The sequence below is a fragment of the Lontra canadensis genome, unplaced genomic scaffold (genome assembly GCF_010015895.1).
Source record: "Lontra canadensis isolate GAN:19392208 unplaced genomic scaffold, GSC_riverotter_1.0 scaffold12, whole genome shotgun sequence".
NCBI lineage: Eukaryota > Metazoa > Chordata > Mammalia > Carnivora > Mustelidae > Lontra > Lontra canadensis.
This window is the reverse complement of record NW_022631006.1, coordinates 16,524,937-16,535,519: the sequence shown is the minus strand read 5'-3', so window position 1 is coordinate 16,535,519 and position 10,583 is coordinate 16,524,937. Positions and strand designations below refer to the sequence as shown.

At 36.7% G+C, this 10,583-nt stretch overlaps 1 protein-coding gene and 1 non-coding gene across 4 annotated transcripts in view; both read left to right on the top strand.

Annotated features, from left to right (window-relative positions):
• Window positions 1-10,583, top strand: part of GOLM2 (golgi membrane protein 2) — a 119,604-nt gene that overhangs the window by 65,207 nt on the left and 43,814 nt on the right. For all 3 annotated transcript variants that reach the window (XM_032856623.1, XM_032856622.1, XM_032856621.1), the window contains exons 7-8: window positions 6,265-6,363; window positions 8,413-8,583. In XM_032856623.1, coding sequence (XP_032712514.1) covers window positions 6,265-6,363; window positions 8,413-8,583 — 270 coding nt within the window. The remainder of the gene's footprint in view (window positions 1-6,264; window positions 6,364-8,412; window positions 8,584-10,583) is intronic.
• Window positions 2,414-2,547, top strand: LOC116867558. The gene has a single exon (XR_004382609.1). It is a non-coding gene; the product is annotated as a U4 spliceosomal RNA (small nuclear RNA).

Below are 10,583 nucleotides of genomic sequence, written 5' to 3'. Positions count from 1 at the left end.
TTTCTTTCTTTCTTTCTTTCTTTCTTTCTTTCTTTCTTTCTTTCTTTTTTTTTTAAAGAGGGAGAGTGAGAGAGAGAGTGTGTGTGAGTTGTGGGGGCAGGGACAGAGGGAAAGGGAGAGAGAGAATCTTCTTTTCTTAAAGATCTTAAAGATCTATTTATTTATTAGAGAGAGAGAGAGAGAGAGCAGGGGGAGGGGTAGAATGAGAGGGAAAGAATCTTAAGCAGACTCCTTGCTGAGTGTGGAGCCCTACTCATGGCTCGATCTCACAGCCCTGAGATCATGACCTGAGCCAAAACCAAGTGAGATGGTTAACTAACTGAGCCACCCAGGTGCTCCTAGGTTCTGATCTCTATCTGGATTATTATTTTCCCTTCAGCTAGGAGAACTTCCTTTAACATTTCTTGAAATGCAGGTCTTCTAACAACACATTTTTTTTCAACTTTTGTTTATCTAAAAACATTTTTATTTCATACTCATTTTTGAGTTATGTTTTTACTGAATATAGAAATTCAGGAGACCCCTGGGTGACTGGCTTGGTGGTTAAGTGTCTCCCTTTGGCTCAGGTCAAGATCCCAAAGTCCTGGGATTGAGTCCCTCATTGGGCTTCCTGCATAGTGGGGAGCTTCCCTGTACCTCCGGCTGCCTGTACTTTCTCTCTCTGACAAATAAATAAATAAAATCTTAAAAAAAAAAAAAAGAAAGAAATTCAAGTTGATTTCTTTCTTTTATCATTTTAAAAATACAATTCCACTGTTTTATAGATTTCGTTGATTCTGAGCTAGCCATCATTATTTTTGTTGTGCCTTTGTATTACTGTGGTTTTTTTTTTTTTTTTTTTTTTTTTAAGTAAGCTCTATGCCCGTGTGGAGCTTGAACTCATACCCTGAGAATCAAGCATTGTATGCTCTACTAACTGAGCCAGGCAGGTACTGATAGTATGCTTTTTTTTTTTTTTTTTTTGTAACTGCTTTTAAGGTTTTTTCTATAGCTTTGGTTTTCATGAGTTTCACTAAGATATACGTTGAAATGGTCTCCTGGGTTTTTTTGTATTTGTCCTGCTTGAGATTCCCTGAGGTTCTTCAATATGTGGGTTGATGTTTTCCACCAAATTTGGGAAACTTTCAGCCTTCATTCAAATTCAGATATTATTCAAATTTTTTCTGCCGTGTTCTCTTTTTTTTCCTTCTGGAATTCAAGATACATGCATTTCAGACTGCTTTATATTATCCCATAGTTCGCTGAAGTTCTATTCAGTTTTTTTGCAGTACTTTTTCTCCATCAGTTTGTTTAATGTCTTTGATCTGTCTTCAAATTCATTGACCCTTTTTCTATGGTGTTTAGTCTGTTGTTCAAAACCCATCCAGTGTATTTTTCATTTGAGACATGTTTTGAGTTTTAGAATTTCTGTTTGGTTCTTTTTTTAGTTTCCATTTCTCTACTGGATGTTTCCATTTTTTCCTTTAAATTGTGTGTGTGTGTGTGTGTGTGAGAGAGAGAGAGAGAGAGAAACAGTTGTTTACAGGTCCTTGTATGTAGTTTGAGCAGGTGGGTCATCTTTGAGTCTGTTTCTCTTGATTGCTTTTTTTCTTTGATTATGGGTATTATTTCCTGCTTCTTTCTATGTCTAGTAATTTTATTGTGTGCTGTATGAATGCTATAGTATAGAAGTTTTGTTTTTTAAAGGGTGCTGAGTTTTATTCTGGCAGACAGTTAAATTACTGGTCAGTGCTCTTGATTCTGTCAGACTTGATTTTATGCTGTCAGGACAGTTTAGTTTTGATTTTGTTTTTCATCTGAAGGCATGGCCCTTAACTATACGGTATGATCCCTACTTCTAAAGGAGGCCTTGTAGCATCTCATCTGAATGCCCAGGATGGTCAGGAAAGATTCTCTATTGTGGCTGGCCCAAAGATGCATTGTTTTCAAGTGCTTTATGACCTGTTTCTTTTCAGCTCTCAGCCCTGCAGCAGCAAGTGCTTTCTGTTAGCCCCTCTAGAATCTTATCCTGTGTGTATATTAGCTGAGGCCTCAGCCAAAGACCCAAGAGGAATATCCATGCAGATCTCTCTCCTCCATTTCACCCCACACAGCTTCTTTCTCTGTAGTATTCTGTCTTACAAATTCCAACCATCTTAGCCGCCCAAACTCTGATGATCTCTGCCTCTTCTGCTCACTGAGATTGCCCATCTCATGTATATAGCCCTTCTTTCAAGAGTTAGTCTTGTGCTGCTGGTTGTCCAGTACCTGAAAACTGTTGTCTTATTAAATATTTTTGTCCATATTAAAAAAAAGTCTGGGGTGTGAGAGGGTAAGTCCAGTGCTGGCTTCTATGTCATGGCTAGCAGTGGAAATTTGTGTTGCTCTTTTGAAATTATATATATGGATCTCCAAATTTGAAGGATGTGGAGTAAGCTTTGCGCAGTGGCAGTATCGTAGCCAATGAGGTTTATCCGAGGCGCGATTATTGCTAATTGAAGGATATGGAGTTCACAGGCCAGGTCTTACGAGCCACATGAGAATATCATTTTAATAGTCTCTTTAGATATGTATCTATATTGCTCAGAGGGTGGGGATGGTTCTACTGGCTCGTATTTGAACAGTTTACAAGCATGTTATATCTGTTTGTATATGCAGAACAAAGGAACATTAAAATGTTGTATCATTGTTTTATATTTAATGTTCATGCTTTAAGATGATTAATATTTTTATAGGCACTTACCAATTAGAGTTTCATAACTTCCCAAAACATTACTATAAGTAAACATTCATCAGGATCCCCTGAATATGAGCAAACTATGTATTCATGAAGCTCAATATATTGGCTAGGGCCAGCAGTTCTACATTTAAATGTTTTTGTTTTTTCAGCATGAATCTTGGATTCTTTTTTCATTTAAGGATTAATACTTAACTTAGACAACTTCAGTATATATTGAACATCTACCATTTTCTGGCTTATATCATAATTCATTAGTTAATATTCTTACTTAGCCTCCAAAACAATCATGCAGGGTAAATGGCATTATTCCTGTTTTTCAGATGAAGACTAGGGCTTTTAGAAGTCATCAACCCAAAATCATACAGTTAATAAATTACAGAATCGTGATTTAAGTCCTGGTCTAATTCCAAAGCTTATGCTTTTTATTCTGTCTTTTATTCTCTTGGCTATGCAGCAGAACCACTTTTGGAGCTTTTAATGAATATAGATACCTGCGTACCACCCCCATATGCAGTATGTCCATGGTGGTATCTGTAATGGCGCAGTGTTCCCAGAGTTGAGGACTGTTGCCTATTAGTGCCATGTAACTTCTCGCTACTTCTCGTCACTGGATTGTGATGCCCTTTAAGACAAAAACTGGAAGGTTTGAACATTTTTGAGGTTGTAGCCCTGTTGTTGGAAAAAGGAAATGCGGACAGTTCTGTTTTGGCTTTCAGAGTAGGGACTGCAACTGAGGTCTAATAGAGAAGTGAAGGAGGATTAACCCTAAACCTTCTATCACCTTTTATAAGCATCTCAGTGATTTTCTCCAGAAATGACTACTTTGAATTTTTAAGTCAAGTGAAATGTATATCTTCTGTCATGAGTTTCAGTTTCCTCATCTGTGAAAGGCATATTTATCTCACATAGATTTGAGGGTGACATGAGATTAGTGCCTGCTTTATACCAAACAGTCAGAAAATAGGAGCTACTGTTATTATTAGTAGTACATTATTGCCTCCTTTGGAATTGCCAAATGTAGTCCCAGCCATCAGCCCCCCAGCCCCCTAACCAATTATTCCTAATGTTTTAATTGTTGTGTCTCTAATATAGATCCTTCTTTCTTCTCTGGCCTCCTTTCTAACACTTCTCCCTCACTCCTTTCTTTGCAGTTCCTCAGATATGCTATGCATTTCCTGTCTCAAGGTCTTTGTGTGTACTTGATGGTCTTTGCCTGAATGCTTTCACTCCATGTTGGTTCAGACATGATTTAAAGTGATTTAAACACTCTGCTCAAATGTCTCTTCTTTGAAAATGGCTCCCCTGACCAAGCTATATATAAAGTAGAATCTTCTACCACTCTCTATCATATCTCCCTGTTTTACTTTATACATAACACTTTTCACTCTGACATTTATATTTTATACATATTCTTGTTTACTTATTATCTACCCAACAAGAATGTAAGCTTCATGGGGACAGTAACTTGGTCTATTTTGTTCACTGTTGAATCTCCAGCTTTTTATAACAGTGCCTAGCATATAATAGACACTTAATAGATATTGTTGAATGATTGAATTTTCATACAGATAGCTCTCCTTTATAGAAAATATAAAATGCAGAACACGAGTAGTAGGGTAAATGCTCTGTGCTACAATTTTATTTCCTGTGTTCTTTCTTTATCATAACTAGGCTTTATCATTTTATCTTTGGTACTTTTCCTTAATAATGGCTTTATCAATGATATATCTTTTAGTAGCCTAGTTATTAATATTATCTGATGGCAGCATGGTGTTATCTGTTGATTTATATACTTTCCCCTGGCTCTTAATAGTCCTCAATGGAGAGGACCAGGGTAAAATACATAGAAAGTTAGAAATGCTTTGATACAAATTATTGTTTGCTCTTGCCCTACTGCTTAGTACTTCCCTGAGAATTTACTCTATCGTGTAGATGTAAAAAGGCATAACACAAAATTGTTTATAATGACAAACTAAAAGTTATATGTGTTATACAGAGGGTTAATTCATTAAATATATTATATCCATAAAGTATGGTATGTAGTTGTTAAAAATGATAATGTCGAACTGTATTTATTAACATACAAATATATTTATGATTTTTTAAATGAAAGAAGCAGGGTACAAGAAAGCAAGTATAATATCTCATTTTTGAGGAATAAACATTAGATACTTACATGTATATAGAAAAAGAATTTGAAGAACTCTGTAGAAATTGGAGAGTGAGATTAGCACTGTCACTTATCTTCAAGCCCACTAGTAGTTTTCTAGGTCATCATTTGTTCTGACCCCTGGGGGAAGCCTCTGTCTTGTCCTAGGTCATGATCTCAGGGTCATGAGATTGAGTCCCATGTCTGGCTCTGTGCTGAGCATGGAACCTGCTTAAGACTCTCTCGCCCTCTCCCTCTATCCCTCCCCCACAAAGAAGAGAGAAAGAAAGAATTCATCAGGTGTGTTATATTAGCAAACAACCCCCAATTGCAGTCACTTTATTTATTTATTGTTCATTTTAAAGTCTGATATAGGTTGGATGATTATCTTGTAGCTGTCCTCCCAAGTAGTGTCTCTTTCATTATTTGATAACATTCATCTTCACATGTAGCATCCTGAGTGGCAGCAGAAAGGGAAGAGAGATTGTGGGTGATTTGCACAGATTTTATTGCCATACCTGGAAGTGGCACATTCAGTTTTGCTTATATCCTCAGATCAGAACCTAGTTGTATGGCCCCGAACTGTAAGGAAGGCTGATCTTCCTCTGATGAGATAAGAACACATCATCTCTGCCACCAAAGTTTTAGAAGAATAAAATGTGCCACTAATCATATCTTACAGATGGGTTCTCTGTTTTTTTCTTCTTACCTGTTTCTGTGCTCTCTAGTTTCTTTGCTCTCTTGTTTCTATCTTGTTAAGCTGCCCAGGGAAACTGTAGCGTTAGTGATAGTGAGTGGAAAATGATCTTTCACTGTTGCCTTCATTTCTTAAGGGAGAATAAGGTCCCCACTAGAAGATGTACATCTTTCTTAGTAAAGCTCTTTGTACAAAATATAAATTTTCCGTCTTCAAAAATAAAATGCATTGTTCCATCAGTCATATTTAATTTTTATTTAAAATCTGAGTATTTAAAATCTTAGAGTAGCATATTCTCATTGCTTTACCTAATCTATAAATGTCGATTTTTATTTGTACTATCAATAGAAAAAGATCTTGCTGTATCTGAAGAGATTCATTTATTTTTTCATTCATCAAATCTTAGTTGAGCTTTTGTTATGTGCCATTTATTCTGGGTGATGGGGATATAGTGGTGTCCAGATATATGAGTTCCATCTATTTTATATCCTGGTCAGATTTATTGGTCACCAAAATCTGTGATGGATAGTACAATGTTTCATTTCTTTAGTAACCATAAGTTAATTAGTTAATATATCAACTATAAAGATTATAAAATTAAAATAAGCATCATAGGATTAGTGCAGTGCAAATAGATTCATGGTGGTTGGTTTTTAGAAATCATATTGCCAGGAATAATATGGATATCTTTTCTTTTAGCTCTAAGGAAACCCTCTATTTCCGTTTCTCAATATGAAAGTCATCAAGTAATCTCCCATATTCCAACTGGACAACCTCTCTCCCCAAATATGGCTCCAGGTATGAAGTCATATTCTTAAAATTCCATTTGAAAACCAGTTTACTGGTCGAGTGTTATTAGTGAATAAAACATGTCATTTAATAACATGGTGAAGTAGCATTCATTCTAGTTAATGTTACATATTTCCCAGTGATTGATCAAAGCTCAGGGATAAATAATCCTTTAAAAGTACACTTAGTCTGAAGTGTTCTGAAGAGCAGAAGAATTATTTGTTCTGCCTGTCTGGACTATGTTCCCTTTCATCTCTGCCAGTCTGTTTGTGTTTACCCTTTTCAAAATGTGTTGAAATTTATCTCACAGAGTCCTTCTATTAACAACTACATCCATCTGTATTCAACTCCCTACTCCTTACTTATAAACGTATCTGTCTTCTACTGGATATGTATTTGATTTTATAGAAATGTTCCTCTAAAATGAGAATTGATATGATTAAAATTAATTATAGTAAGGATCTAAATCAAGGCTTTGATGAGGAAGAAAGGGAGTAGGGGAAAGGAAAGTTTTATCCAGGAGTTAACTAATAAGAAAGAATCAAGAGTTAGCATGGGGGCCTGGCAGGTTCAGTCAGTAGAGCCTGTGACTCTTGATCTCTGGGGTTTGTGAGTTTGAGCCCCAGATTGGGTGTAAAGATTACTTAATAAAACCTTTATGGGGTGCCTGGGTGGCACAGTCTGCTAAGTGTCTGCCTTTGGCTCAGATCATGATTCCAGGGTCCTAGGATCCAGTCCCACATCGGACTCCCTGCTCAGAAGGGAGCCTGCCTCTCCCTCTCCCTCTGCTTGCCGCTCCCTGTGCTTGTGCTCTTTTTCTCCCTGTCAAATAAATAAAATCTTTAAAATATATTTAAACAATCTTTAAAAGAAAGAGAGAAATAATCAAGATTTAATACTGGCTCACTCAGTCAGTAGAGTCTATGACTCCTGATCTTGGGCTCCTGAATTTCAGCCCCACATTGGGTGTAGAGATTACTTAAAAATAAATAAGTGAACTGAAAAAAAAAATTAACAGTTCTGAGTCACTGTGTAGATGAAAATGACTTAGAGATGGGATGCCTGGGTGGCTCAGTTGGTTAAGCATCTTCCTTTAGCTCTAGTCATGATTCCAGGGTCCTGGGATCAAGTCCCACATTGGGTTCCTTGCTCAGTGGAGAACCTGCTTCTCTCTCTCCTTCTCCTTCCTCTTCTCCTGCTTGTGCACGCACACAGTCTCTCTCCCCCACCCCCAGCAAATAAATAAATAAACGCTTTAAGAAAGAAAAGAAAATGACTTAGAGACCAGAGATTTCTGACAGCAATACAGAGTTTGAAGGGAGAAGATGATACAGGTCTTTTTTTTTATTTTTCAAATTTTTTTTAAAAGATTTTATTTTTTTATTTGACAGAGACATAGTGAGAGAGGGAACACAAGCAGGGGGAGTGGGAAAGGGAGACACAGGCTTCTCGCTGAGCAGGGAGCTCAGTCCTAGGATCCTGGGGTCATGACCTGAGCCGAAGGCAGATGCTTAACGACTAGGCCATCCAGGTGCCCCAAAGATACAAGTCTTTTTTTTTCTTTTTTAAAGATTTTATTTATTTATTTGACAGAGAAATAGAGAGAGCACAAGTAGGCAGGGAGGAAGGCAGAGGGAGAGGGAGAAGCAGGCTTTCTGCTGAACAGGGAGCCTGACATGGGTCTCAATCCCAGGACCCTGGGATCATGACCTAAGCCCAAGGCAGACGCTCAACCAACTGAACCACCCAGGCGCCTCCAAAGATACAGGTCTTAATCCCATTAAAATCTTTGGGTTTCTATTATATATCTCTCTGTTGGATATGTCTATAAAATCAGTACTAGAGATACTTACCTAGAAATTATTAGTGATTTTCTCACAGCTAAAATCACATTAGCTGTCAGATTTGATTAAAGAAGTTAGAATAAAGCCCCCCCTTCCCCCCAAAACCCTGCCTGAGTACGCAGTTTCAAACAACAGTTGTCTTACCTTTTCAAAAGCAGGTCTTGTGAAATTCCTCAGCAAAATATGACTTTGGTTTGATGTTTTTATGCTATAGATTCTCATGGACATCACAATGGAAATGCTGGAACTTCAAAACAGAACCCTTCCAACCCTCTTCAGCGTTTAATTCCAGGCCCGAACTTGGAGAGTGTACCCAGAATTCAAGCAGATATACTAAAGCAGGCTACCAAGGATAGAGTCGGTGATTTTCATAAGTTGAAGCAAAGTAAGAATCAGTTGATGAATGTTATGCTGAAAAAATTTAAATATAATATGTTTACAAGGATTAGTTAAAATCTTCATTATTATAGTCTCTAATGAGTGTGAAGTTATATGCATATAGAGAGAAGGTATGATGGTGGTGAAATTAAAAGGAAAGCAAGTTTTAAATGGATAGACAAATATTAAAGAAGACTTTAAAAAGCTTCTCATGTTTTCCATTATTAAGTAATGAACTTCAGGTGAGTTGATTTTTTAAAAATGCTGTTAGTTCTTATGACTATAAAATTTTTTGGAGAGGTGATAAAAGATATGTTTTGTTAGGCTAATGAATGAAAACTTTGCTTAGGAGGAGAAGATGAGTAGTTTTGATAAATGGATTCTGGGAGATATGCAGATCTGGGGAGACTGCCATAGTAGAAGGCTCAATGCTGCTCTCTTTTCTCTTCCCTCCAGTTGCAGTTTGCTTCATTTCAGTGTTAGGAGAGAAGTGAAAGAAATTGAACAAATTTGTAGTACCATGTAATGAATTATCACTGCTTAATTGTTCCAGGGGTATCAACTTCGATAAGTGGACAGTAGCTGTTAATCTGTGTAACTCTCTAATTGGCAGGTTCTTAGGAAGTGCGAGAAATTCCAATAGTAAAGTTTGAACAGGACATATCTCTTAGGTCAGTTCCCTTAAACTATACCTTTCACTACTTTTGCTTTACAAAGCTTTTTCCCTTCAACTTCTGAACAGACAGAATGTCTCAAAGCTGGAATTTGCCTTTTTATGATGGCTTCTATGGCAACAACTGTTCAGAGCACTGTTTAAGCAGGTACTTGTGCACAGGTTCCTTGTACAGTGAGGACTGCACAGTGTTATATTTTTAAATCTATTCAACATATTTTTATTGGTCTTTTGACAGTTGTTCATATTTCTTCATCTATATGAATATATACTTTACATATATTATTTCCTCGGTCTTTGTTTTCCCCCCCCAGTGATAGTATGTATGTATGTATGTATGTATGTATTTATTTATTTATTATGTGCACTGGGTGTTATACTTTGCATACGTTTAACTCACTTTCTCCTTCCTTGATATTTTAAAGTGTATCCATGTAGACTGAATGAAGTATCATCTGAAAAACATTTTTTTAAAAAGATTTACTTATTTTATTTTTGGACACATGTCAGAAAGAGAGATTGAGAGAGAACGAGTGGAGGGAGAGGGGCAGAGGGAGAAGCAGACTCCCCACTGAGCAGGGAGCCCAATGCAGAACTCGATTCCAGGACCCTGGGATCATGACCTAAGCCAAAACATTGATGCTTAACTGACTGAGCCACTCAGGCACCCTGAATTTTTATTAAACAAATGTGGCTAATTTTTTTGGAAGATCTTATTTGCAGGTAATCTCTACACCCAGCCTAGGTCTCAAACTCACAACCCTGAAATCAAGAGTTGCATGTTTTTCTGACAGAGCCAGCCAGGTGCCCCTATCGTTTAAATTCAATGAAAGGCGCTTGAGTGGCTCAGTTGGTTAAGCGTCCGACTGTTGATTTCTGCTTGGGTCATGGTCTCAGGGTCATGGGATCAAGGCATAACCCTCTGAAATAAATAAATCTTTAAAAAAAAAATACACTGAAAATATTTTCCTCTAAGTCTTGTTGAGGAATTGGCCTGAAAACTTTTATCTGAACAGAAAGAGATAGTAAGCGTAAAACAAAATACCTTTATTTAATATCTTAATTCATTTAAGACTTTATTCTAAACTTACAGTTTATCCTGAAAAACTTTTTATTTTTCCCATATCTGTATTTTTTTTTTACTGATCTTTGAGTAAAGAATGTGATTGGAAAATAATTGCCAGGAATTTATTATTCTCTACAACTTATTTAAAAGAGCCTGTTGAGTTTTAAAGTCTTATTCCAAATTCTTTTCATTGTATATAAAGAGTTGAAATCAATGGGAGCACTGTTTTGTGCTTTACATTAGCATTATCTTTACATACATTTTAACC